The 25,887-nt window shown below is 49.4% G+C and overlaps 1 protein-coding gene across 12 annotated transcripts in view; it reads right to left on the bottom strand.

Moving 5' to 3' along the window:
- The window catches only part of TLN2 (talin 2), a 435,837-nt gene that overhangs the window by 49,141 nt on the left and 360,809 nt on the right, over positions 1–25,887 (bottom strand). For 11 of the 12 annotated variants that reach the window (XM_073877134.1, XM_073877137.1, XM_073877133.1 and 8 more), the window contains 4 exons: positions 18,017–18,163; positions 14,208–14,309; positions 11,543–11,662; positions 4,105–4,251 (listed from right to left, as the gene is read on the bottom strand). In XM_073877134.1, coding sequence (XP_073733235.1) covers positions 4,105–4,251; positions 11,543–11,662; positions 14,208–14,309; positions 18,017–18,163 — 516 coding nt within the window. The remainder of the gene's footprint in view (positions 1–4,104; positions 4,252–11,542; positions 11,663–14,207; positions 14,310–18,016; positions 18,164–25,887) is intronic. The other variant, XM_073877141.1, reaches the window with a different exon arrangement.

The following is a 25,887-nucleotide window of genomic DNA, read 5'->3' as shown; positions in this document are numbered from 1 at the left end:
TATGGAGATCATCAAGACAAGCAATAACATGTACTGGCAAAAATGCAAGGAAAAGGGAACTGGTGCCCTGTTGGTGGGAATGTAAACTGGCACAGCCACTGTGGAAACAATATGGGGGTTCCTCAAAAAACTACCAACAGAACTACCATAGGATCCAGCAAATGCAGGTCCAGATACTTATCTGACGAAAACAAATTCTAACTCAAAAAGAGATGTACCTCTACGTTCACTGCAGCATTATTTACAATAGCTAATCTATGGAAGCATTATTTACAACAGCTAATCTATGGAAGCAACCAAAATGTCCACGGATGGATGAATGGGTAAAGAAAATACGGTGTATGTTATCCAGGAGGATATTATTCGGCCATAAGAAGAATGAAATTTTGCCATTTGTGACTACATGGATAGACCTCAAGTGCATTATGCTAAGTGAAGTCAGTCAGAGAAGGAAATGCCATATGATCTCTCTTATACGTGGAACCTAAAATAAAACAAAAAACCCAAGCTGGTAGATACAGAAAACAGACTGGTAGTTGCCAGAGGCGGGGGATGGGAGTTAGGAGAAATGGCTGAATTTTTTTGTTTGAATGCATCAAGTAAAAATTAAAAACAAAACAAAACAAAACCCAACCAACCAACCAACCTTATAGCAAAAGGGATCAGTTTTCTGGTGGGAGGGAAGGTGTGTATTGAACAAACGTGCTTAAAAGGCACAAACTTCCAGTTACAAAATAAGTACTAGGGAGATAGTGTACAACACGATGACTACAATAGACTTTCGTATATATCGCACAGCAGTGTTAAGAGTAAATCTTAAGAGTTCTCATCACCAGAAACAAGTATATTAAGTTTGTATCTACAAAAGATGATGGATGTTAACCAAACTTATTGTGATCACTTTATGTATAATACATGAAAGGCAAACCATCATACCGTACACCCTCAACTTCCGCAGTACTGTGTACCAATTATATCTCAAAACCAGGGGAAAAAGTAAAAAACAAGAACAGTGAATCTTCTCTCTGGGACTCAATGCAGCTGATGGGTTAACACATGTTTTGGTGTCAACATCTCAGGCTGAGTACCAGCATTATCATTTGCTGGCTAAACGACTTTGGGCAACTGTTCAACCTTAGTTTCCTCATCTGTAAAATGGGGATATTATTTCTTGCCTATCAGGGTTGTTGGGAGGAATGGGGGGGGCGGGGGGGATGCATATCTATTCTCTAGCAATGGCACATAGTAACTGATCAGTAGAGAGCAGATAATTTTAATAGGATTACGTTTCTGGGACCAGAGACAAGTTCAGGCTCCTGTGAAAGGTGTGGCCATTTCTGTCCCCTCTGATCAGGTTTTCTGTAGAACAGGCTTCTGCTAACACTCATCATTCCTGCCCTTGGCTGCCTCTGGATTGGACATGCTTTAGGGTGGACCCCACTGTGGCTAGAGCCCACAGCGTACCTGCATATGTCACCTCTCCACCCAAACGCTCCCTTGCGCTATCACCTGCCCCTAAGTAATAATTCCAGTGACCCGAGAGTCCAGCAAGTTGGCTCTGTTCACTCCAGTGACTTCCACGCCAGAAACCCTTTGCTGCCACCCATCACCCCCTCCAGAACACCCCCACTGTTCCTAGAGACACTTTCCTACAACACAAAGCTAACTCCCCCACACCCTTAGGTACAATTCTCCCCTGCTGTCAAGGGAGGATGAGCTCCTTGCACAACCAGTTCAACTTCTCTGGCCTCCCACCACATAATCTTGCCACATCAGCCTGCCCCTCACTTCCCCAGACATCCCCTGGCCCTCCTGCAGTGGATCTGCCCCCTGCCTGCAATGCCCCCTCCCTGTTCTCCGGCTACCAACCGGCTCATCCTGCAAAAGCCAGCTCCAAGTCCTCATCCAGAGCCATAGCTGTGCCTCCTGAGGATTCCACAGTTGCTGCTGTCCCCGCCCCCAGGACAGCCCATTTAGCACAGGTTAAAACAGCATGCATCTGGCTAGCAACTGGAGACTCTGAGTCTGGAGACTGTCTGGAGTTGTCCTATTCATCTCTATGAGCACACCCACCATCCTTGACTATGGCTGACCCAAAGAAGAGTCTGAAAATATTCTGTGAATGCGCTGTTTAAAAACACACTGACCAGGACCGAGGAGTTACAGCATCAGTGAGGGGCAGAGAGTTTGTATGCTCTCTTCCTTCTGTGCTGCTCAGATCTTAGCAGAGGTGGTGGACACAGCCTAGCAGGCACGGCAGGGGGTCCACTTCCTGAGCACCTGCCACGTCCCAAGACTAGCCCACAAGGATTGGTTTCTCTTCCTCATTTGACTGATCCTCCCTCCTGGAGTTAAATGCTGCTATGTCCCACCAGGAGAAGTCAGACTGGCACAGAGCTGGCCTGGGAATGAAGTAGCCAGTTTCTGGAAAGAACTCCCAGAGGACAGGTGACAAAGGCCAAGACAAGGAATCCCAAGTCTGGGAGGGACGTTCTCAGCTAGACTGAAAGAGAGAGAGTCCAGAAACAGTGTCCCGCCTGCTACAAAAGGCGCACAAGTCAGCAGTTTATTGAGCGGCTACTAGTCCCCAGGGGATGAGGGCACAAAGGTGAGCAAGTCAAGGGCTCACAGCCGGTGGGAAGTTACAGACACAACCAGGCCACGTAAGAAAGACACACCAGGTAGAGAGGGCAAGGCAGGAACATGGAGCAAGAAAGCACTGAAAGGGCTAGTTTAGTCTGAACAGCCGATTCCCTGCCTTTGAGCCTCCTCCAGGTGTCCTAAGTCAGGGACCCTCTGCCGGGAGAAGAGGGAGACTGAGAACAGCTCAGCAAGGTCATGTTGCTTGGCCCCACTGGCCAACGCCATGCAGCTTGGCCCCCCGCCGCCCCTCCTTCAGGTACCAGTTCCAAGGTCTTCGACGGGGGAACTTGGCCAGAGGAACTTCGACAACAAGGAAGGGCTTTGAAAGGAGGGAGAATGCCTTCCTCCAGCTCAGAGATGTATTGCCTCATCCCGTGGAGTCCAAGGAGGCCTGGGCAGGCCTGTGGGCTGCAGGGCACGGCCAGACGCTGCTCGGCCTCGGCACAGGGCCAGGTACAGAGTGGCCTCTGCAGCGGCAGCTGCCAGGTGAGGGGTCCCCCGCCCGCCCCTCAAGTTCTGTTGCCAGCTCCTAAACAGGGCACAGCTCTATGTCCTGGGGACCTGAGTGAAGGGAGGGGAAAAGCCAGCAAAGCGCCGATGCTTCAGCCTGCGCTTTGAGCGGCCTGGGGGACAGCTGTCCTGAAAAAGGATTCGGAGAAACAAGCCAGACAGGAGACGAGTATCCTGTGGGGGGTGTAAGGGAGCACCGGGAACGAAGCGACGCTGAGGACGGGCTTTGTCCAGCAGGGACCCCTGTGGGAGAAGAGCTTCGGAGGACGGCTTACAGACAGCCACGGCCAGGATGTCGACCACGGGGAACCGTGTGTCTGGCCCTGTGCCAAGCACTTCTACACACGCCACCGCATTCCAGTTTCCCAACCCTATGGGCCCGGCATTGTCTTTCCCCCAGGCTCATTCTGCAGGCTCGGGAGGGGGAGGTCACTTTGCCGAGACCCCAGAGCCCCATGCACTACCCTACACAGGGGATTCTCTCCACCTCTGGCGGGCTCCCGCTCTCGCGACCACGGTGCTGGGCCACTTCGGGCGGGGTGCTCAATGCTTCCCCACTTCACGGTCTCTTCCGGGAGGAAAGAGGTCACACAAAGAGAGTTTTAGGCCCTTCCCAGTGCCCAGCACCTGGGAGCCTCCCGGGGAAGGAAGCCCAGGAGACGAGTGTCAAAAGGGGTTGCAGGGAGGGGCTCCTGGTGCTCATATGACTTTGCTACGGTCTGTCCGGTCTGTCTCTAGGAAAGCCCATCAACAAAGGGCACCGTGGGGGGCCCTGACTTCCGAGGGGCAATCCCTCTCAATGTCTCAGGGCTACGAATCACCCCATCCCTGGCGAATCCCTGACTGGATCGTCTTTGGCTTAGCTTCCCGCTGATGTCCCTAGTCACAGTGGGCCACTGAGGGCCAGTGCAGGTTACTGTGGCTGCGTGGGGCCCGAGGGCTGCTCCTTACCTTTTCTGTGACTGCGCGGGCACACTCGATGAGCTCCCTCTTGGTGTAGCTGTCCGTGGGGCACACCTGGAGGGCCCCTGCCTTCTGCACCAGGAAGATGCAGCCATGGCCCAGGTCCTGCACGCGAGTGCGAATCTGGAAGCCGATCTGTGGAGGCAAGCCCGGGGTGGGGAAGGAGAGGCATGATGGATTCTGCCATCGAGGGCTCCCCTATGTGGAAAATTTCTTCTACATCCTATGGGAGACTGGCTAGGAAAATTCCACTGCTGTTAGGAGTCTGTGCTTGGTGGAGTATGGAATTTGGTTAATTTTACTTCCCTTTTTAGAGCCTGTAAAATGCCCACAGTCCCCAGGAAGCAAGCCTGTGTCTCATCATCTTAGCCTAATGCCTTTCTGATATTTGCTACCTTTTCTGGTGTACTGTTTACTTGCATCCCTAGCCACCTGATGTAAATGTTAGTTAGAAGAACTCGGGGGGGGGGGGGGGTGGTGGTGGTAATTATTAGTCATTCATGCATTTATTGAGCTCCTGCTGTGTGTCAGGGCCTCTCCTGAGAAGGGACTGCATTTACTTTCATTTATTCTGCACGGCAGCTCTAGAGAGTAATTATAAGTTCAAAATATATATAAGAAGCATAAAGCATTCAGGTTCTTGCAAAATAGGTTTGTTTATAAGCAGAACACCCCCTTCCTCAGCTGTGTCCCCTGGTGAGAGCCACCTTGCTGGGCCCAGGCTTCCTTTCTAGCTGGCCAGGTTGTGGTTTCCTTAAAAAGGTACATTTTTAGAGCTAAAGGCTCAGCAGGCACACATTCTTTTAATGACCCCTGACTTGTGTGATTATAAAAGGTATTTTGCCTAAAAGAACCCAAACGAGCTCCATGATGGACAGGTTGTCAGCGGTCTCTTTAAGGCCTATTAAATTCTGCCTCCCAAAGTTTGCATTCCTCTGGCTGTTTCACATCAATTTTCATTTTGGTCTGATCAATACAGCTGCCATAAACAATCTGTCCTCCAGCCCAGGTAAGCAACTAAAAGCAAAACACCCTAAGCTTTAGTTAATAAGTGTTATTTCCAACCATGATAGCAAGAAGCTGTGGCTTCTCCTTCCAGCATCTACCAAGAACAACTACTAAGATCTCAGGTATCCTGAGTAAAAGCTGGGAGATCTGGACCACCGGGGTGCAATCTTCCAGCATTGTCCTAGTCGAGTTCAAGGCAGGGGGGGATTGGGGTAGTGAAGGGGGCTGCAAACGTTAACTCTATTATTGAAACACATCATGCTTTTAGGGAAAAAAGTAACTCCCTTATCCCTTTAAGGCCCAAAGGATATTTAAAATCCATTTAATAGGGGCGCCTGGGTGGCTCCGTTGGTTAAGCGTCTGCCTTCGGCTCAGGTCATGATCCCAGGGTCCTGGGATCGAGTCCCAGCTTGCTTCTCCCCCTACTTGTGCTCTCAGCCTCTCTCTGTCAAATAAATAAAATCTTAAAAGAAAAAAAATCCATTTAATAGAAAATTCTCCTGATCCAGAAGGTAGAGCTTTGGCTCTTTTGGGGGTGCTGCCAAAGCCTCACAATCAGGGAGGGCTGCCTGTGGACCATCTCCAGGTAGAATACAACATGAAGATCCTATAAGCTGGCAGCTCTGCAAACAGGTCTACCACTGAGGAGGGGAAAGGCACTCCAGTTCAACCACCCAGCGGAAACACCCAAAATGTAGCTGTTTGCTGGGCAGGTCTACTGGCTTAAACACAAGGCCCGGCTGAAGCTGGGGGATGCCCCATGAAAGCTGAAAACTCATTCTGGCTCTTGAGCCTTTTCCGATCCCTACACACTCGAAGGTCAGAGCTAATCCACAGGCGAGAGCTCTGTGTCAAGGATGACCACAGGTCTCTAAGTGACAGGCATGGCTGGGAGAGCCAGGTAGGGGGCAAATGGAAGAAGAAACAGAATCTCAAAATAAAACTGACCTTACTAGTTCAACCTCCCTCCGTTGATAAATGAAGAGACTGTGCAGGTTCAGAGAAGTGATGTGACTGGCCCAAGATCACACAGCCAGTGTCTGGCAAAGCCAGATGAGTACCCAGGTCGCTCTACCCATCAGATCAGTGTTTACTAACTTCGTTTTTTCCCCACTTAGCATTGGTACCATCCCTGCACCCCCCAACCCCCGCCTACCAAATCTCTCCTGGAAATTCAACAAGTAAAATTGATATAATGTGTTATTAGTATACCCTTCCTCTTTTTTTTTTTTTAAAGATTTTATTTATTTATTTGAGAGAGAGGATGAGAGGATGAGAGGGGGAGGGTCAGAGGGAGAAGCAGACTCCCTGCTGAGCAGGGAGCCCGACGCGGGACTCGATCCCAGGACTCCAGGATCATGACCTGAGCTGAAGGCAGTCGCTTAACCAACGGAGCCACCCAGGCGCCCAGTATACCCTTCCTTTATGAGTTGAAATTTATGTCCTTGACTCAATAAAAAGTCAACAATGAGATTAAGTTAATCGAAGTTTAAAAAAAGATTCTGGAGCCTGATACAGCCTCAGCCACCGCCTCATTTCTGCATTTTGCTTGGGCTGCGGTGTTGAGAAAATTCCTGTTATGTGCGTACAGGTTTTCCCGCAGGCCCCGAACCCTAGCAGGGAGAAGCGGCATCAGCCTGAGGTCTGCATGAAACCACCCAGCGGCCCACGGTAAGGTGCTGGCGGCCCCCAGGGGGTTACCACATGGCCCGGCCCAGAGTTTATTCAAAAACACACACAGTTTTTCCTAAGAGTTTTAAAAATAGTTCAATTATGTTTAAAAAGTGAGCCTTGAGTCAAACGTGCAGAACTTGCAAAGTGCCTCCCTGGGTCAGGGCTCAGAAGAGTAAGGTGGGAAACACCTGTGCTAGGAAGGCCCAGGCTCCGTGTCCCACTTCTGCTCCTTGCTCGGAACCACGCCTGAGCTTCCTGTCCACACAATGGTGGGCCCTGGGGCAAGCACAAGCCTCTTAAGTCACTCCCAAATGGCCCTGGAGGTGCGAGGGTGAAGGGACCTACTCCTCCACTGACTCAAGCCTGAAACCTACGGGCAGACGTGACACATCCTCAACGACACTCTCATGCTCCTTCAGCCCCCTTGTGAGAGGCCCTGCTATGAAAAACACCCCAATGTCCTCAGCCCCTTCCTTGGAGGGGACACCATGCATGCAGCGAAGGATCCTGCAAATGCACTGTAGAGCCGGGACAGTGGTCATGAGGGAGGAGACTCCAGGCAGGAAGCACTGACAAAGACTAGCACCAGAAAGCAAACGGATAAGGCTAAGATAAGGCAAGAGTTACACAGAACCCTTGGGGTTCTTGGCCAACCCAGGGCTCGGTCCTGGCCACAGGTCGATGCCAGGTCACACGATTACCTTCTTGGTGCCCGGAGGCCTCCTTGAGGTTTGGCCACGCAATCCTCCTATATGCTAGGCTGCGCAGTCCTAGTTGGACAGCATGCAGGAGGATGGGTATCATGAAGGACATGTTGAAATAGGCTTCACTTGTTTTCACAGGCTAAAAGGGCTGAATGCAATAGGAAGGGGAGGGATCTCAAGATGCCAGCCCCAGGCCTGCCTTCAGCTCCTCACCCCTGTGGGCAGCACAGGCAGCAGGAAAGCCCACGGACTCTGCTTCTGGCCCAGCCCCTCCCTGGCCACCAACTCCCTGGGTGAGCCAGCTAACCTTCTGGGCCTTTGTTCCCTCACCTGCGAAATGGGAGAGAACCGGCCCTACTACCCAGGGCTGATGGAGCAAATGAAAGGTATGTGTGAACACACCTCAAGGTAGGAAATGCCACGTGAACGCTGTGACAAGGGGTAGGTTGCGGAGGGGGAAGGAGTAAAGGCTGTGATGCCCTGGGTTTGAATGCTGACGTTGCCAGGTTTACTTCTTTACTTACTTGAAACTTCACTTATTCCAAAAAGTTATTTCAAGCAGCTTCCACACTGACTCTTGTAGCTGTGTGCTCTTGGACCAATTAACTAAGTTCCCTGAGCCTCAATTTGCTAACCTGTGAAATGGGGAAGAACCAAGGATTGTGGAGTTGTGAGGGTACATGGGACAGCCCCCAGCACGGATATGATCCGTGGTGTGGACTTGATGAACATCTCTCTGATTATTCTTTTCCACGGGTGCCTGGGACAGCTAGGCAGGCATTTAAAGGGGACAAGAGAAGCAACACACTCTTACTGCAATTTCCCAGAACATTCTGCACTGCTGGAGGAACATCTAAGAGAGGGAATGCATTTTTAAGACTGTATTGAAAAAGATAAGGGCTTTAAAAAGGCTAACTTCTCAAAGTAACACTAAATTTCTCAGCAAATCTGACCAGCCCCCAGGGTGATCTGACTTAACCACCAACCAGGGTGTATTATAAAGGAATGTTGCTCAGACATTCAACTTGGGGTTTTAAATTGGCAACTGCAATAAAGCATGACTCGAACGTCAAGAAAAACCCTCAATTCCCTTCCTGCCCAAATGGCCATTGTCTCCTGCTTTTACGTCCTGGGGGAAATTGGAAGTCTGGCCTTGATGAAGTTTTGGATCAAATTTCAGTTGGAGGGGGTCTCAGAAATACTGATCATCTTCTTTACTGCCGAAAACTAAAGAAAATGTACATATTTTTCTCAGGCTTTCAAAACCATCACATCTGAAACCAGGTCAAACATCATTCGCCTGGGAAAGCTTGTGAATGCTGAAAGGCAATAGGGGATATTGGCTGACAGGCTTTACAGTTTCTCCTTAAAAAGAAAAAAAAAAAAAACAAACAAACCATGGAAGGGAAAGCATCATGAGCACAGAACAGAAACAGGGCATCATGTTCCACCTACAGAAAGTGTGTCTCAGAATGGAAAGTTTTAGAGAATTCCACTGTAGGCACCCATCTCATGTTTGGGAAAAGGCTGTGGTTCTTGCCACGGGCGCTCGACAAATATTCCTACCAGCTTTGAAGACACGCGGTATTACACGCGGTAGCGGCAGCGCTCCCTCGGAGACAAAGCTGTAGGTCACTAGGTCTCCCCTCCCCCACCACCAGCATTTCTATGTAGCACTGCTGGCTCACAGGATCTCCACTTCCTTCTTCTTCTTCTTTTTTTTTTTTTTTTTTAAAGAGAACAGGGGTCTTTGATTGGGAAGTTGCCTAAGGGTTTTGACTTTCCTGAAGAAAAGGAGTTTTCATAGTGGTGTTAACGGGAGTTTGAGTTTTCCCTGAAAAAAGCAGCAGATAAAGCTCCTGCTTGGTGTTCAGAGAGGGCAGACCTTGGGCTTCTGTAATTGTCACATTCTGGAAAAGACCAAAACGCTGACTCGGCACGGCAGCCTGCAGGACTGGAGCGAGGGAGCAGCTTCTTCCTTGCCCTGGATAGAAATACTTTCACATGCCGTGATGTGGGGCCCTCTTGGCGAGAAAACTAATTCCACAGTCTTGGAATAAAAAAACTACATTGCTTTAGGGATCTCCCCAACCTTCTCAGTTTTCCCCTAAATATCTGTCTGGCAAACGCACACAAAGAATTTTCCTTAGCAAGCCACTGGTAATTGTATATTCTCTCTGCCCCTTTTTGCTCCAGGTCACAGTGCTCTTGTGTCTGGAATGTAAAATAGAACTCAAGACGCAATGGTGTAAAGGGAGAACCTTAATGAAAACGTCAGCTGCTACAAACACGGGGCCAGGGACTAAAGTAATCTCGTGTGAGGCTTTCAGCGATACCTTTCCTTTCCTGGCTGCTCTGACATTATTTTGTATTTTGCTTCATGGTCTGGGTTGCGGGAAGAAAATCTACTTGTTGCACACATGGGCTGGGGAGCTCTAAGAACTCAGATGTGGAAAAGTCTCCACAGATCATGGGCTCTTCACTCAGTAACTCAGACCAGTCAACGTCTGAACTGACCTGATGGATCTAGATTCCATTTTTTAAAGATTTCTGGAAACAGAGATCCAAACCCTCCCCACAGCCTCTTTGTTTTTCCGTCCCGCAAAGCCTAACACTTCTTCCTTTTGTCCAGATGCTCCTGTAACGTAAGTTCCCTTAGGCTTGTTGAGGAAATTCAACATTACACAGAATCCTGATTGGGGCTGGGGGTGGGGGGGGGGGGGGTTCTGATGATTTTTTTTTTCTGGGTAGTGACTTCACAGACTCATTACAAACAGAATTATTCATGCTGCAGCGTAAATACTCAACCATACTAAAATCTCAAAGTGCAGGCACTGTTAGAAACCTACGTCATCCCATGCTAGATATATATGTATGCAAATGCACACATATGAAACTTCTGTTTACATGCGTTGTTATGACATATGTTAGCAAGGGATTTTGTTTTGGGTCATTTCTGCATCATCTCTGGGAGTCTTTGTGAAGACATGTTTCGAATGGACTCCCGGCAGACACGGCATTAAGGGGCCTGGGGACACGGACTGTCACTTCAAGGAGAAGGGAAGATCCGTCACAGCCATCCGCCCTGGGATGGCCTGCTTCATTTATCATCAATATCATCAACAGGATTTGTGCTTGATACATGGCCCGCTGAATGTCACAGAATGCAGTCACCTTCATCTTCCCAGCGTCCCTGCAATCTACTCTACTATTCTTTATTCCAGACGGAGCTCTGTGTCTCCAAGGAGCCACGCGGTAGCTGGGCACAGGGCACCTTCTGTGTGCTAACATTGGCATGGATGCGATCGGGCATGTGCCACTCCAGCCAGCCCGCTTGCTTCCCAGGGGATCACTTGATTACTCAGGTGTAGCAGACAGGAAAGGGGGCTCTTAGAAAGGGGCCTCTGGGACCAAACTTTGGCTAAATTAAGACTCTTACGGGTGTAGGCATTCTGAGGCAAAGTCTGTGTTTGGCCACTAAGGAAAGCGAGTTTAGGGAAGGCAGGTAGGTAATGAAGAGGAGTCCAAAGAAGATATGGGGGATGGTTCGTAGAAAGTTACCCACAATAGTTGGGTAAGACTTTGTGTCACAAAAGTAGGCTACCCAGCCCTTTCTCAGATGGGGGCAGTTAATTCCCACACTTGGCTCTTCCAATACTGCTGGGAGCCTTTGGAGAACAGAAAAATCCCTGAGGAGGATGCACTAAGCAAGAGGAAGACGGCAGTGTGTGTTGTGCTCTGGGAGCCGGGCAATGGGCTGGGAGACAGGTGACCTGGCCGGACACTCTCAACAGAGGGCGTCTGCCTGGAAGCCCACTTCCCCAGGTGGACCCAGCTCTCCACCTGCGGGCCTCAGAAAGGACAGTGGGCTCTGAGCACAGCCCGGGGCCACCGGGTCTGTACCTGGGGGGCTGGCGGGGAGAGTGGTGAGAACTTATCAGGCTGGAAACTTCTAGGGGGGAGCTAAGCTATCAAGAACCCCCCGGGAGTGGGTACCAGTGTGCATGTGCATCTGAGAACAGGGGCTTATGGTGGCAGACCTCCTCTGGCTCCGCTGTGGCTGCTGCCATCTGGCCCTGGAGAGCCAGGTGCCCATAGTCACTGGTCATTTGTGAAGCCAGTCCTCCCAACTCCTCCGGGTTAGTAACCGACTTAGTCATCTGGAAAAAGAAAACAAGCAAGACATACACACACACACACACACACACACACACACACACACACACACGGAAAAAAGCATGAGAACCATGTGTTAATACCATTGGAAGCCAAAGGGTTTCATTCACTTTTAAGCTCCGGACTTGCATTTGGGGCTGGAGAGGGCAATTCAAGCAAAGCCCATGCTGCGACGTGCACAACAGGCCAAGGCCCCTCTCAGGCCAGCAGGTCCCGGCGGGGCCAGTGGGCGACATGCTAGGCTCAGGCTGGGCAGGCCCTCACAGCCCACTCTGGGAGGGGAGCGTGGCAGCCCCAGCCGGCCCGGCCCCGCGGGTCACCGTGAGATTTCCCTTGGGGAATGCACGGGGCACGGGCCTCAGGCAGTGTCCATCCCCGGTCACATTCTGCTGCTGACCTGGTCTCTGGGAACCCAGAAGCAGGTCCCACCCTGGCAAGAGGGCATGAGGACAGGGCTGTTAGGGAAATCATGACTGAGAAGTGATAGGTGACCCCAATATCTGGGAGGAAGATAGTCAAAGAGAATACAGCTTTATAATCAATTTGTGCCAAAGGATGACAAGGGTTCAGCCACAAATTTGGCTAATAGTCCACTGTAGCCTAAATGGTTGAGCTCTACCTTTTCCTTATTAGGATGTTCAGTATTTTCTGCCTGCATCATAGAAAAACTTACCTAAATTTATCCTACCTAGCTAACACACCAGTTTCTAGATTTTCTTTGTCCTCCGACAAAACGCCTCTTAGTGCTCTGAACAGCAGCTTTAAGTGCCGCCCAGAAAGGTGTCCTTGTCCCTCCTAAGAGGGTCCCTCCCACCGCACCTCTTCTCACTCTCAGGGGCATGAGAAGACCTTGACTTTAAAGGGCTTAAAAAAAAAATGTTTTAAATGGCTCCATATTCACAGAGGCTGGATGGGAATGTGTAGTCGTCTAAGGCACATTTACCAGGAAATGTCACAGGCTTTCAGGTGTAGGCGTGGGTTCCCAAGGAACCCACGCTGAACCCCAAGAGAGGGAGGCTGCACCTAGCGCTGCTTCGTTTGAGCCCTACCACGCAGAGCACAGTGATTCTGGGGCAACCTGACGTGGCGAAGCGGGACCCTTGCCCACTCAGGGCCCAGGCCAGGTAACCTAGCAGCAGCCGTGCAGCCCCCGGCTGGGCTCCTGAAGAGCATGGGCATCAAGGCTTAAGATGGGCCTGCTGAGAATCTAGCCCAGGAGATACTCCAGAAACACGAGGAGGCCACTCCAAATATTTTCACCTCCTGCGGCGCTGTGCTCCCTGCTCAGAGGACTTGGCACGGTGGGGCTGCCTGATCGGACCTGCGCCCTACCCTGGACCCCCCCGGAGCAGAACCAGCTGGGGCCTGACTGCAGCTCTTTTGGTCCCTGAGATGGGCACTGCTGCTATTCCCCTTCCTGGCCCAAGTCCTTTTAAGCAACCACGAACCTGGCACAATCACTGAGTTTCTAAGAAAGAGCAGGGGCCAGGGAAGCCTTTGTGGTCCAAGCTCAACCTCTAGTGGACACAAGACTACATAACAGAATCACCCCGAGGTGCCGGCCTGGGGTGGGGGCAGGAACGGCGCCATGGCTCAGTTCGTCCCTCCAGCTGGGGGGCTGCTTCAACTCTCAACAGCCTCATGTGGCAGCAGCAGAGAGGCATCTTCCCAAATTTTACTCCGTGTCATCTGAGCCTTCGAAGGTTAAGAGGAACTTTCTTATGACACACCCCTATTTATTCTTTGAGGACACCCTTTGTCATCTCTTGTACAACTTTTTAACTTATCAGGATAGCATTCTCTGTCTCTCAATGCCATTTTTATCTAAAGATGCATGTAATACAATTCTGATGGCAATACATCTTAGAGAAAGAAAGAAAGAAAGAAAGAAAGAAAGAAAGAAAGAAAGAAGAAAAGAAAAGAAAAGAAAAGAAAAGAAAAGAAAAAGAAAGAAAGAAAGAAAGAAAGAAAAAGAAAGAAAGAAAGAAAGAAAACTTGAAAATTACCTCCAAAGGTTACATGCCTTCTGTTGTCACGGAAATTGTCTCTATATATCCATGCTGTTTCATTTTGCCTGAAAGACTGGCATATCTTTCTGTCCAAGGAAGGACTGTAACTGGATTCCGTTAGACAATCTCTATTCCACCCCACACGTCGTCTCTTGTACTGTAACTTTATAAAAACACCTCAAATCCTTTGCGAGGTGAAGGATTTTTTTTCCTTCCCCTTACCTCCAACTTCCTTCTCATTTTCTCTCCCTCCTTTGCTCCCCTGTCCTCATTCCCAAGTCTCAATTATCTGTAATTCCCTCTTGCAGCTTTTCCATGAAACAAGAGCTCCAGTGGATGGGGGTGTCTAGGCCACAGGCAGCCAGAGAGACCACAGATAAAGGACAGAGCTGGGGCCCAGAAGGAACTAGAAACACCAGGGAGTCTCTGTCCAACACAGACCCCGATTTGAAGACTCGGTGGTGGCAGTGGTGGACACCAGGGCAACCGACAGTGGGTGGGGCAGCTCTTTTCCTCTTACCATTTCCTGAGCTGTCACCGCAATGGCTTTGGAATATTTAACCACAGTTGTCTGATAGTCGACAAATGTTCCCTTTGGTTCTGGAGGAGTGCCTTCATCCAGCTAAAAAGGAGAGAAAAAGAACCCACATGTCAGGAGAGGACAGTTGAAGTGTGGACTGTATTTATTAGAATCGGGAACTTTGAAAAATGGAGACGCCCACAGAATTTCTTCGGTTGAGAGTCAACAGCATCCCCCAGCTTCGGTGATAAGGACTTTAACAGAGGTGCAAAGACAGCACTCGGGGTACACAGGCAAGGGGGTCCCAAGCCTTGTCGGAGAGGAGACGGAGGGCATTCCAGAGGAATGACATTTCTGCCAGGTCTTACCAGGGGAATAGTTCGCTACATACAAAAGGTAGGGTAGGGGTCCCAAGAAGTGGATTAGAGTTCAAGCATATGGCGGTGGGCATGGGCCAGACACTTCTAGGGGAGTACAGAATGGCAGAAGATGAACTGGGAAAGGAGGCGGAATCTACATCGTGAAGGGCTTCCCTAGGAATGGTGCAGTCCACAGAGGTCTATACCCTGGAACCCTTGCTTCTGAAATAAGTTGGGGAAGACAAGGGACTGGAAGCACTAGGGAATAATTTGTTGCTCATCTGACTCTGAGAGCAGTAGGAATTGAGAGATGGGAGAGATCACTGTTGGGGGAAGAGCTGGGGCCAGTGGGACAGTGGCTCTGTCCCTCGAAGGGCTGGGGACATACTGGTTCAGAAGACTTATATTTGAGGCCTGGTTCCAGGGCTTATGAATGGGCCTCAAGCTGGTTGCTTAAATTCCGAGTCTCGGGTCCTTCATTGGAAACTTCTTAGCATCGGAAGGTTGGAGTACACATCAACTGAGACCATACCTGGCCAAGAGCTACGTGAAAGAAGAGGAGATGATGACCAGGATGATGAAGAAAATGATGATAATGTCAATGATGACCATGATGAAGAAAAAGGCAACATCTTCACCATCATCGTTATCACTACTGTCACCACTGACTGCTGAATGGTATTCCAGGTGAGGAGACAAAATAAGGAGAAATGAATACAGGAAGAGTGAATATAGTGAACGCAAGAGGGGGCTGTTGAGAGCAGTGGGAATGAGACTGAGCTGTCTGATGAGGAACCTTGAAATCATGAGGAAAATGGTGGGATCTGGGGTACACAACAACATATTCGAGGAGACCTTCCCGGCAGGTCTCTGCCAGATGGTTTGCAGTCGGGGCAGAGACTAGGGGCCAAGAGGGCACTTAGGAAACGTTAGATGGGGTCTTCAATACGAGCTCCATGTCCCAAGCTGGCACTAACTACAATCTGAACCGAAGGAACATCTCTTTGCAGCCTATGTGTGATGTGGCTGCACAGTTTGGGAATGCAATTTCCATCAAAGCATCAACACAGACTCCAGGCTAGATTTTTCTGGGTTTCTTTATCAGGGATATAGCTGCTGCCAATGATCTCCATCACACTATGGGGGTCCTGCTGGTCAAATGAGGACTGAGTTGTGGACTCATTCACTTGGTGTAAACTGACTGGGTCCAGCAATGTGCCGGGAGACTTCATATGAACTATGGCCTAACTGCAAACACACCAGGAGCCGGAGGGCAGCTTAGAACACAACCTGCCCGTCCGAAGACAATGAGAAAGGGAAGAACAAAGCGGTCAATTTTTTTGGATGGATCTCAAATTTCTTTAGTTCAAAGAACTTTCCTTTGTTCTGAGATTACAGCCTTCCCCCCTTTTTTGTTGTAACCGAATAACTGAAACTCAGAAAACGCCCTATTTCTAACTCTTTCCTGCTTAGGGGCTCAAAGGCCGTGGAATATCCCTTAATACAAAGTGCACAGCAATGGGCAGGTTGGGTAGACTGAACAAGGGCAGGATGCTAAAGAGGCCCTGGGTAGAACCTTGGGTGTCAGGTCTGGGTAGACAGGAGTTTAGGGGTACCAACAAAACCCCGACTGTATACTCTGCAGAATGGAGGAAAGAACCCTTTTTCCTGGCCTCTGTGGTTCCTGTTGCTAGCAATTCCTAACTATTGCTATCAGGTAATGCCAGACTTCTCTCCCAGCCCTTCCAAAAGAGTCAAGAGAGTCCTGGGCTGAGTGGGAGAGCAGCGGCCAAGCCACTGACATCAGACAGTACAAGAGCTGCTTTCTTTACTGAAAATCCACCTCGATATGCAAGCCTCAGTGGCTATCAAAAAAAGGCTTCAAGAATCTGACTTCCATATTCCAGAGATTTATGGAACTCTTTCCTATCATTAGAGTCATTTGGAAAAATACCTTCTCCTAGGAAGAAGAAGGTTATCATTTGAATTTCTAACTTGTATTGAGAAAACTGGAGCTCCATTATTTAATATCCTTGGTACAAACATGGCTTCCTTTCAAAGCCTGGGTGTTCCGATGTCCTGAAAACCAAATACACCCACGGAGACTTCCCCAAAGGCTTTAGAAAGAGGGGGAATTTCACTCATTTTCTGCCAAACTGTCCATATGTGAGGCACGAGAAGCCCATAGCAGAAATTAACTAGAGTGATCCGACAAGGCACATCTGGGGTGTCTAAAGCAGTCCTGGCATCCCCGCCCAGCTCATGCCTCTCTCAGTCTGGTAATGACTGCCTAATGAATGTTTAAGGGAAATTAACCTAATTATAGTTTCAGGCTATCACCTCTTTATGGAGATACGAACCAACCAATCTTCTCTAAATTAGCAATTAAAGACCACTTATTACCCTGAAAAACCATAATAACGTATTCACAATCTGACAATGGACGTTTCAAAACATGGACAAAAATCTAAAATTCTTGGCTATGCTATCACAGAATGAAAATTAGATGTTGATGAACAACTGTTAATTTTAACGACTATCAAACTGACATGACTAGCGAAGGATTCCTTGAGGAAAGAGCAGGAGATACTCTCCAGTCACACTTCCCTACTGATCCAACTCAACCAAGGAGTCACTAGAGGAGAAATGATTGTCACGTTATCTTCTATGCCTGTTGCCTGCAAGAGTTCACTATGGGCTTTCATACATACTACTTAAGTGGTTTCTGCATCTGGTTACCAAAACTGTGGGGAGATTTAAAAGATCCAGAGATTCCTGGGACGCCTGGGTGGCTCAGTCGGTTAAGCGTCTACTTTTGGCTCAGGTCATGATCCTGGGGTCCTGGGATCGAGTCCCGCATCGGGCTCCCTGCTCCGTGGGAAGCCTGCTTCTCCCTCTCCCTGCCACTCCCCCTGTTTGTGCTCTCTCTGTCTCTGTCAAATAAATAAAGTCTTAAAAAAACAAATACAGAGATTCCTTAGCTCAACTCCATAGAGATTTCAATTCATTGGGGATGGGGTAGGGCCTAGGAATGTGCTCCCCATGATTCCAAAGTAGCCATTCCGAAGACCAGCCCTTGGGAATCCCTTCTTGTTTCCCACGACAACTCTAGGAGGTAAACAAGGGAGGTAAATACCTATTTCCATTTTATAAGTGAAGGAACCAATGATACTTTCTCCATCTCCATTATTTTTCCCCTGTGTAAAACTGGAAGACAGGGTGAGAGTGGCTTCCAAAAGTAATGAATGAAGAATCAAGAATGAGTAACATGTTGGACCGAGGAGAGGATGTGTGTACATTGATCAGAACCCTCAGGAAAAGAGGAGGGTCACTGGTATCCGCTGTGGCTGACCGCTCCTTAGAAAAAGCACCTAGGGACCACATCTGAGGGAAACCGAGGAGGAATGGGGGTCAAGGGGTGAAGGTGAGCACCTGGGAGCCCAGGTCTACCTTGCTCATGGCCTCTGCAATGGCGTCGACCATGCCTCCCACCAGCCCCACTTCACTGGCAGCTTCATTCAGTGTCACCATGATGTCATCGACAGCCTCCTTCATGAGCTGGGCGGCCTCTGTGATGGCATCGTGGGTGTGCTGGGCCTGAGAAGGGAAAGCGGAAAGAGGACTGTGAGAGATTTCCATAAGCAGAGGAAAATGGTGCTCAGTCTCCTTGGAAATCACTTCACTTCTTTTAGGTATAACCTTAAAAAGCATAACGTTATCCCCATTATGAAGCACCACAGTGATGTGGATTTTTCCTTTCCTTATCTTGGTACATTTGTTTGCAAAACCATTACAAATCAGAAAGAGAAATAGAAAAAGATGTCTTTTCATGAACAGACATTTTTCCAAAGAAGACATCCAAATGGCCAACAGGCACATGAAAAAGTGCTCAACATCGCTCGGCATCAGGGAAATCCAAATCAAAACCTCCATGAGATACCACCTCACACCCGTCAGAATGGCTAAAATTAACAAGTCAGGGAACGACAGATGTTGGCGGGGATGTGGAGAAAGGGGAACCCTCCTACACTGTTGGTGGGAATGCACGCTGGTGCAGCCACTCTGGAAAACAGTATGGAGGTTCCTCAAACAGTTGAAATTAGAGCTACCATTCGATCCAGCAATTGCACTACTGGGTATTTACCCCAAAGATACAAATGTAGGGACCCGAAGGGGTATGTGCACCCCAATGTTTATAGCAGCAATGTCCACAATAGCCAAACTGTGGAAAGAGCCAAGATGCCCATCGACAGATGAATGGATAAAGAAGATGTGGTATATATACACAATGGAATATTATGCAGTCATCAAAAGGAATGAGATCTTGCCATTTGCAACGACGTGGATGGAACTGGAGGGTGTTATGCTGAGTGAAATAAGTCAATCAGAGAAAGACATGTATCATATTACCTCACTGATATGAGGAATTCTTAATCTCAGGAACAAACTGAGGGTTGCTGGAGTGGTGGGGGATGGGAGGGATGGGCTGGCTGGGTGATAGACATTGGGGAGGAGGGTATGTGCTATGGTGAGTGCTGTGAATTGTGCCAGACTGTTGAATCACAGATCTGTACTTCTGAAACAAATAACGCAACATATTTTAAGAAAAAAGAAAAAGAAGAAGATAGCAGGAGAGGAAGAATGAAGGGGAGTAAGTCAGAGGGGGATATGAACCAGGAGAGATGATGGACTCTGAAAAACAAACTGAGGGTTCTAGAGGGGAGGAGGGTAGGGGGATGGGTCAGCCTGGTGATGGGTATTAAAGAGGGTACGTTCTGCATGGAGCACTGGGTGTTATGAACAAACAATGAATCATGGAGCACTACACCAAAACAAATTATGTAATATATGGTGATTAACATAACAATAAAAAATTAAAAAAAAAAGAAAAAGATGTCTTTTTCAATCAAAAGGAAAAATAAAATTGCAATATCAAACAGCATCTTATGACAGGACTAGCTTTATGTTAGTCTGTTCAGGATGGTAGCAAGAGAATGCTGCTGATTCCCAATGACACAAGTTTACAGGTTTAGTTAAAAAAAAAAAAAACTAATATAAAGGGAAAAACATGTTCACAACAAATGCACTTCTCTTCAAGGCTGCCCAGTACACTAGAATTCCCTTCCTGCAAAGAAGGCTGGATTATGGAAATGTAATGACATAGAGGAGAAATACATCTGCGGAAAGACGAAGAGCCTTTGGATTTATGTCACAGATTACACTGCCCTGAGGTTGGAGGGACGAGCGAGCAAAGTTCTCCAGGGACAGATGTTCTGCAGGCAAAGTCTCGAGCACTCACACATTACCTCTGACTGTAACTCGGAGATGCTCCAACACCTGCTAGGGCTTCACAAGCGTATCAAGCACGGAGGAGGCGCCGAGTAAATGAATGAATGGACAGATGCAACAATGGTAGTGCCAGGCTCCTTGAAAAAACACCTCTGATGGTAGCAAGATGCAGAAGGAGCCAAGATCCCACCATCAGAAAAACTGGGTTCTAGCTCTGGATCCACCTCTTACTAGCTAAGTGGTCCTGGGCGTGGCTTCCTCAGCACAGTGGGAATAACCGTAACAACACTATGCATAATTCTAATGAGATGATGTGGATACATGAGCCATATATTTATAATAAGAGCAGTCTAAGGGCACCTGGGTGGCTCAGTCGGTTGAGCGTCTGCCTTCGGCTCAGGTCATGATCCCAGGGTCCTGGGATAGAGCCCTGCATCCAGCTCCCTGCTCAGCGGGGAGTCTGCCTCTCCCTCTGCCTCTGCCCCTCCCCATGCTCATGCTCTCTCTCTCTCTCAACTAAATAAACAAAATCTTAAAAAGAAAAAAAAAAAAAGAACAGTCTAGTAGTAGGTGCCCAAGCCTAGGGAAGCTTGACCTAATGCCAGGTAGTCAGCATCAGACTCGAGCTGCTCCAGGCACGAGGGGGCCCCCACGCAATGGCCACGGCTGCCCTAACGCACCTCACAGGGAGATGACCCTTCCAATACCCAAGAAATTGCACCTTCCCTTTGGTGGATGAGAAGGTAAGGAGGCCAGGGAGGGAAGGTAAATGGTAACTCATTTGACTGGCTAACTGAAAGAGAAGAATTCTAAGAGGAGGCTGTGGGAGCCATGGGAACTGGCTCAGTCTGTGGAATGGAAAAGCTACGGGAATCCAGAAGAGGTCTTCCAAAATGACATGTGATGAGATGTGAAATATGCGGATCATGGATGGTGACCTCAAGGCAACTGTGTCAGGATGCAAACGCTAATTATTGACCATTATGACTAAAATTAACTTAGAAGTCGGTTAAGGCTCTACCTTCAGCTCAGGTGATGATCCCAGGGTCCTGGGATGGAGCCCCGTGTTGGGCTCCCTGCTCGGTGGGGAGTCTGCTTCTCCCTCTCCCACTCCCCCTGCTTGTGCTCTCTCTCTCTCTCTCTCAAATAAATAAAATCTTAAAAAAAATTAAATTAACTTAGAAGTTAGGAGTGACAAATAGCCCTGAGGGGCAAAGATCCCTTGACTCTTTTCCCACCTCGGATGGGGACTCGCTCTCCGGACTTCTTTCCTCCACCCCCTTCCCTGGCACAGTCCTGGCTGACCCGCCCACCCCCTTACCCCACAGCCTCATCACAGCTCTACCCCCTCCCCCTTGGCTGGCAGCAGCTGGTTCTATTGTGTTGCCTCCTCCCTTTGCCCTTTGCCCTTTGCCCCATGCAAATCCTAGCCCTCTTTCAAGGCCCAGCCTCAATACCACCTCCTCCAGCAGCCCTCCTTGGATGGCTCTGTGCTCATGCTCTCATTGCCTTTCCTTTGGATTCCTGCAGCCCTGAGAAGCAACTCTGGAGTCAGAGAGTCACCCAGATGTGAAGGCCTCAGAGAAAAGAATATGGGGAAAATGAGATTCAATACTGGAACAGGATAGGGCTTCTGCTCGGCTCTCTCTCAGGACACGTGCCTGTGTTCCTTGGCCTCTGTGTAAGGAGGCTGGCTGTCTTGAGGCTTTGTGCTGGGCAGACTGCACGATGAGACCACACAGAGCTACAAAGGGCTGCTCACGGAGCCCCAGCCCCTGAACGTCTCCATGATGGCAGCTCAAGCACCAGACCCGGGAGCGACCGACCCTCAGGTCCCTCAAGTAAGTCCCAGCCACCGTCTGGCTGCAGCGGCAGGAGGGACTCTGAGTGAGAACCACCTCGCTGAACTCAGTGATCTGCAGACCCACCCGAGATCAATCTCAGATGGTGTTGTTTTAAGTCACTAAGTTTTAGGATGGCTTGTTTGCAGCAACAGCTCACTGCGACAGCCCCTAAGAAGGGCTCCGAAACCAGCCTTGGGGTCAGAGAGGACTTCTCAGAGGAGGTGTCTGGGCTGAAGTTGAGACCAGTGTCCAGCAGAGTTGATGGGGTGAGGAGGGGGGAAAAGGGAGAATGTGCCGGGCAGAGGACACGGGCTGTACAAAGGTCCAGAGGCAGAAAGGATGTGGACTGTGAAAATCAGCTGACAAGTGCACTGTATGGGAAGTGCCTGGCATGGTGCCTAGCATACAGCTCCTGCCTCCTCCCGTTACCTCTTCCTCAACCCTGCCCCCTCCCCAACTAGACCGTGTGCTCCTTGCCAACAGTTGGCTCTGCTTCCCTCTAGAAGCACAGGGTTTGCAGCAAATGAAGGGGTGGATCAAGTCGCCAGGGGGGGCTCATGTAAAGGGTGAGACGTTCATTTTTACTTTCACAGGTATTTTTTTTTTTAACAAGGATACCCTTCACAGGCTGTTGGTGCAAATTTCTCCTCCGGAGAGGCTTGTTTAGAAATAAATGGAACCATCTGTTTCTCTGCTGCCTACCAGGCATGGATGGCAGAGCTGAGGGCCCAGAGAGGGCTCATGGAGAGTCAGAGCAGGACCTGGCCCTCCCTCCCTCCCTGCCCTCGAGCGGTCAGCTGGGCTCGAGCTCGCAGCAATGACCTGCCCCAGCTCTTCTGACTGGCCCAAGAATACCCAACGGCATTCGGGTGGATGCGGGCAAGGTGCCAAGGGCTAGTGTGTACTCTATACAGCGCAAGAGCCAGCCTGTGGGCCCAGCCAGCTGCAAAAGCTATGTTCTTGTATCCTGGGTCAGGTATCTGAGCATCTGACAGACAATGCCTCATCCTAGGTGACAGGCAGGGAACCGGAAGCCACATCAAATATCAAGGTCCGGAACAGCAGGAAGAGCGACCAGCTGCTGCCACTCCTGAGGGGCTCCTCTGTGCCAGGCACTGTGCTCAGCGCTGCTACGCATAACCCGTTTGTCCTCCTAGCCCCCTGGAAGGCGAGAGCTGGACATCGTCCCTGCCAGGGACCCCTCTGACAGTTGCCATCTGAAAATGGGAGCTTAAGCACGAAAGCTTATGGATCTGGTGGCCGACCAAGGCCACTGACTGGCTGGCCATCTGCTGAAATGATGCCACTGGTCAAAGGGAAACTGAGCAGATGGCCAGATCAGGTCAAATTTTTCAGCACTTACTGGAAAAACAAACCTTAATCTAGGGAATATGCCATCTAATTTCAGCTTTTCCCCTCCAACACGGTGCTTTTAAACAAGGTGATGGCATCCAAGTACCATGTGGAAAGGCAAGGGGCCTTAGGACTTGCTACCACGCCCAAAGTTGGCTGGGACCCCCTCATTCAGCACTTGCCGCCAGATGAGCCCAACCCCGGAACCTCACCTGGGTGTGAAATGGTAAAACATTTGGCTGATTTTTGTTCTAGGTTCTTAGGAGGGAGGCTTCAAGTGCTTAGCATTTCCCAAGTGATTCCGGACTGCCTCTGTGCTTCATGGGGGGCTCCCTGACCACACATTAGTTTAGGCTAAGAAGGGGACTCATGGTGGTCCGTAGGCAGTTTCAGGGGCTGGCCACGCTGGAGAGACCAACCATGTGATTAGAGGGTTGTGGCTTTGAGCAACATAATATCGGCCTGACCTCGGGGGATGCGAGGGGGCTGTAGGCTGGATTATTGATCATATGACTAGAGTCAATCAATCCAGCCTACATAACAAAATCCCAATAAAACTCTGGGCAGCAAAGCTGGAGTGAGCTTCCCCGGTTGGTGATGCACTAAGGTCTCACCTACTAAAGTGAGAGGGTGACACATCCTTGGGACATGTTTAGGACGCCCCCAAACCTCACCTTTTGCATCTCTTCTTTTGGCTGGTTTGTAGCCTTTATAATAAAACGGTAACAGTAAGTAGAGCAATTTCCTGAGTCCTGTGAGTCATTCCAGCAAATTATTGAACCTGAAGGGCTAGAGAGAGCCCTCTGAATTTGGAGCCACCTGGTCAGAGTGAGGATGGACTGGGAACCTCGGAGCTTATGGCTGGCGCCTGAATTGAGGGTAATGCCCTTAACCTGGGAAATCTGACCTGATGCCAGGTAGTCAGCATCAGAATCACACTACTCCAGGCACCAGGGGGGCCCCCACGCAGTGGCCACGGCTGCCCCAACGCACCTCACAGGGAGACGACCCTTCCAATACCCAAGAAATTGCACCTTCCCTTTGGTGGATGAGAAGGTAAGGAGGCCAGGGAGGGAAGCAAATGCCATGGTAACTCTTTTTAACTGGCTAACTGAAAGAGAAGAATTCTAAGAGGAGGCTGTGGGAGCCACAGGACCTGGCTCAGTCTGTGGAATGGAAAAGCCACGGGAATCCAGAAGAGGTCTTCCATACGACCTCTGACAAGCTGTGCATCGGTCCAATCACGGATGGTTGTCTTGAGTGTGTCAGGATGCACCCTCTCTTAGGGATGTGATGGAGGAAATGGGTAATTTAGGTTGATGGCTGATTTCATGGTACAGAGAAGGTAAAACACAAAATGTGCAGACTGCTTGCTTTTGATGATGGAAGTCTGAAAAGTGACACTTCCTGCACATTACCCTCTTGAGAGAGCACCTCACACAAGTATTGATGAAAATGGTAAAATTAGAAGGTGTGTGTTTCTCTAAATCTCACTTCCAGTAAGATGATCACCGGTAGCTCAAAAATGTCAGCAATTCTGTGGAACGCTCATATTCGAGCCGAGTGCACGTTTCTGGGCAGAAGTGAGGGCTGCTATCCCATATGGGCTGAGGAAGGTCCAAGAGGCAAGTTGTGGGGATGGCAGCGGTAAATCCCAAGACTGCTCTCTGAACTCCCTGGAAAATGTAAAGGACACTTTCTCCGCACCGGGGCATCCAAACCTACAAAAACACATCCTTGCTCTTGGCGGTCCCAGAAACAATTACCTTCCCATCAGCTCTCGCGAGGAGTTCTCTAGGCCTGCTCCCCTTCATTCCACATATTTAAGTCACAGACCGTTAACGGGTCAGCTGAGAGTCTGTGAAGCCTCCTCCAATTACGCTGGGCCTCTCCCAGGGCCGCTTCCCCCCAGCTCCAATGGCAAACCTCATCTCTACCACACAGCCACATCCAATCGTGTGCCACCTGAGCACACGATGTTTCAGACACCCAAAGACACAGTAGGCGCTCAATTAAGGCATGCTTAAAAGCCCACCAGCAATCTGGGAAGTGGACTCAGGAGGCTCAACAATGAGGTCATTATTTTAGATTCTGGAGGGGCTCCTTGTTACTGCTCCTCACAGCACAACACGGGAGAAAAATCAGACTCGGTTCTTTTTTGGAAACATGTCTGAAGTCTACTTCCAAGGGAGCCTTATTTCTCTATTATAGTGCTTCAACTACAAAGCCCAGCAAAGCAGGCATAGACATCACAGGAATCTGGAAAATGGGAGAAGGCCACAGGGGGTTGGGGGACACAAGTCAATGTCAGCAGAAGGGTAAAAACCAACGAATAATTAGAACTGCCCAGCAGTGCACAGGGCTGGGTATCTCCTGCCGGAGAAGCAGGAGGGGCCCTTCAAGGAGGATGTAGGAGGGAGCTGGGTGGGGCAGAGGTGAGTGTGGAAGGGGGCTCAGTGGGGCGAGGGTGAGGCTACCCTGCAAATGCCTCGTGATCGTAGGACTCATTAACACCAGGCTCTGGGGCTGTCCCTTTCTTTTCTTTTCTTTTTTTAATACCTACTGTGTTAGGCACATTATCTCAGTCAATCTCTATAACGACCCCTGAGAGGTATTCACTGTTAACCCCACTGTTTAGATGAGGAAGCCAAGAAATGAAGTAATTTGCTAGCAAGAGGCAGAACTGGGATTTGAATCCAATTATGTTGGACTCCAAAGCCTACCCTCTTTTCCACCACATCAGAAACACTGATGATCACTGAACTGCATTTCCTCGGCAAACAGTGACACACAACAACATCTAACACATACATACACACATCACCTACGACCTAG

Source organism: Callorhinus ursinus, unplaced genomic scaffold (assembly GCF_003265705.2).
Source record: "Callorhinus ursinus isolate GAN/ISIS: 27379988/994484 unplaced genomic scaffold, GSC_fseal_2.0 scaffold25, whole genome shotgun sequence".
Classification (NCBI taxonomy): Eukaryota; Metazoa; Chordata; class Mammalia; order Carnivora; family Otariidae; genus Callorhinus; species Callorhinus ursinus.
This window is presented reverse-complemented; position numbering and strand designations above follow the sequence as displayed.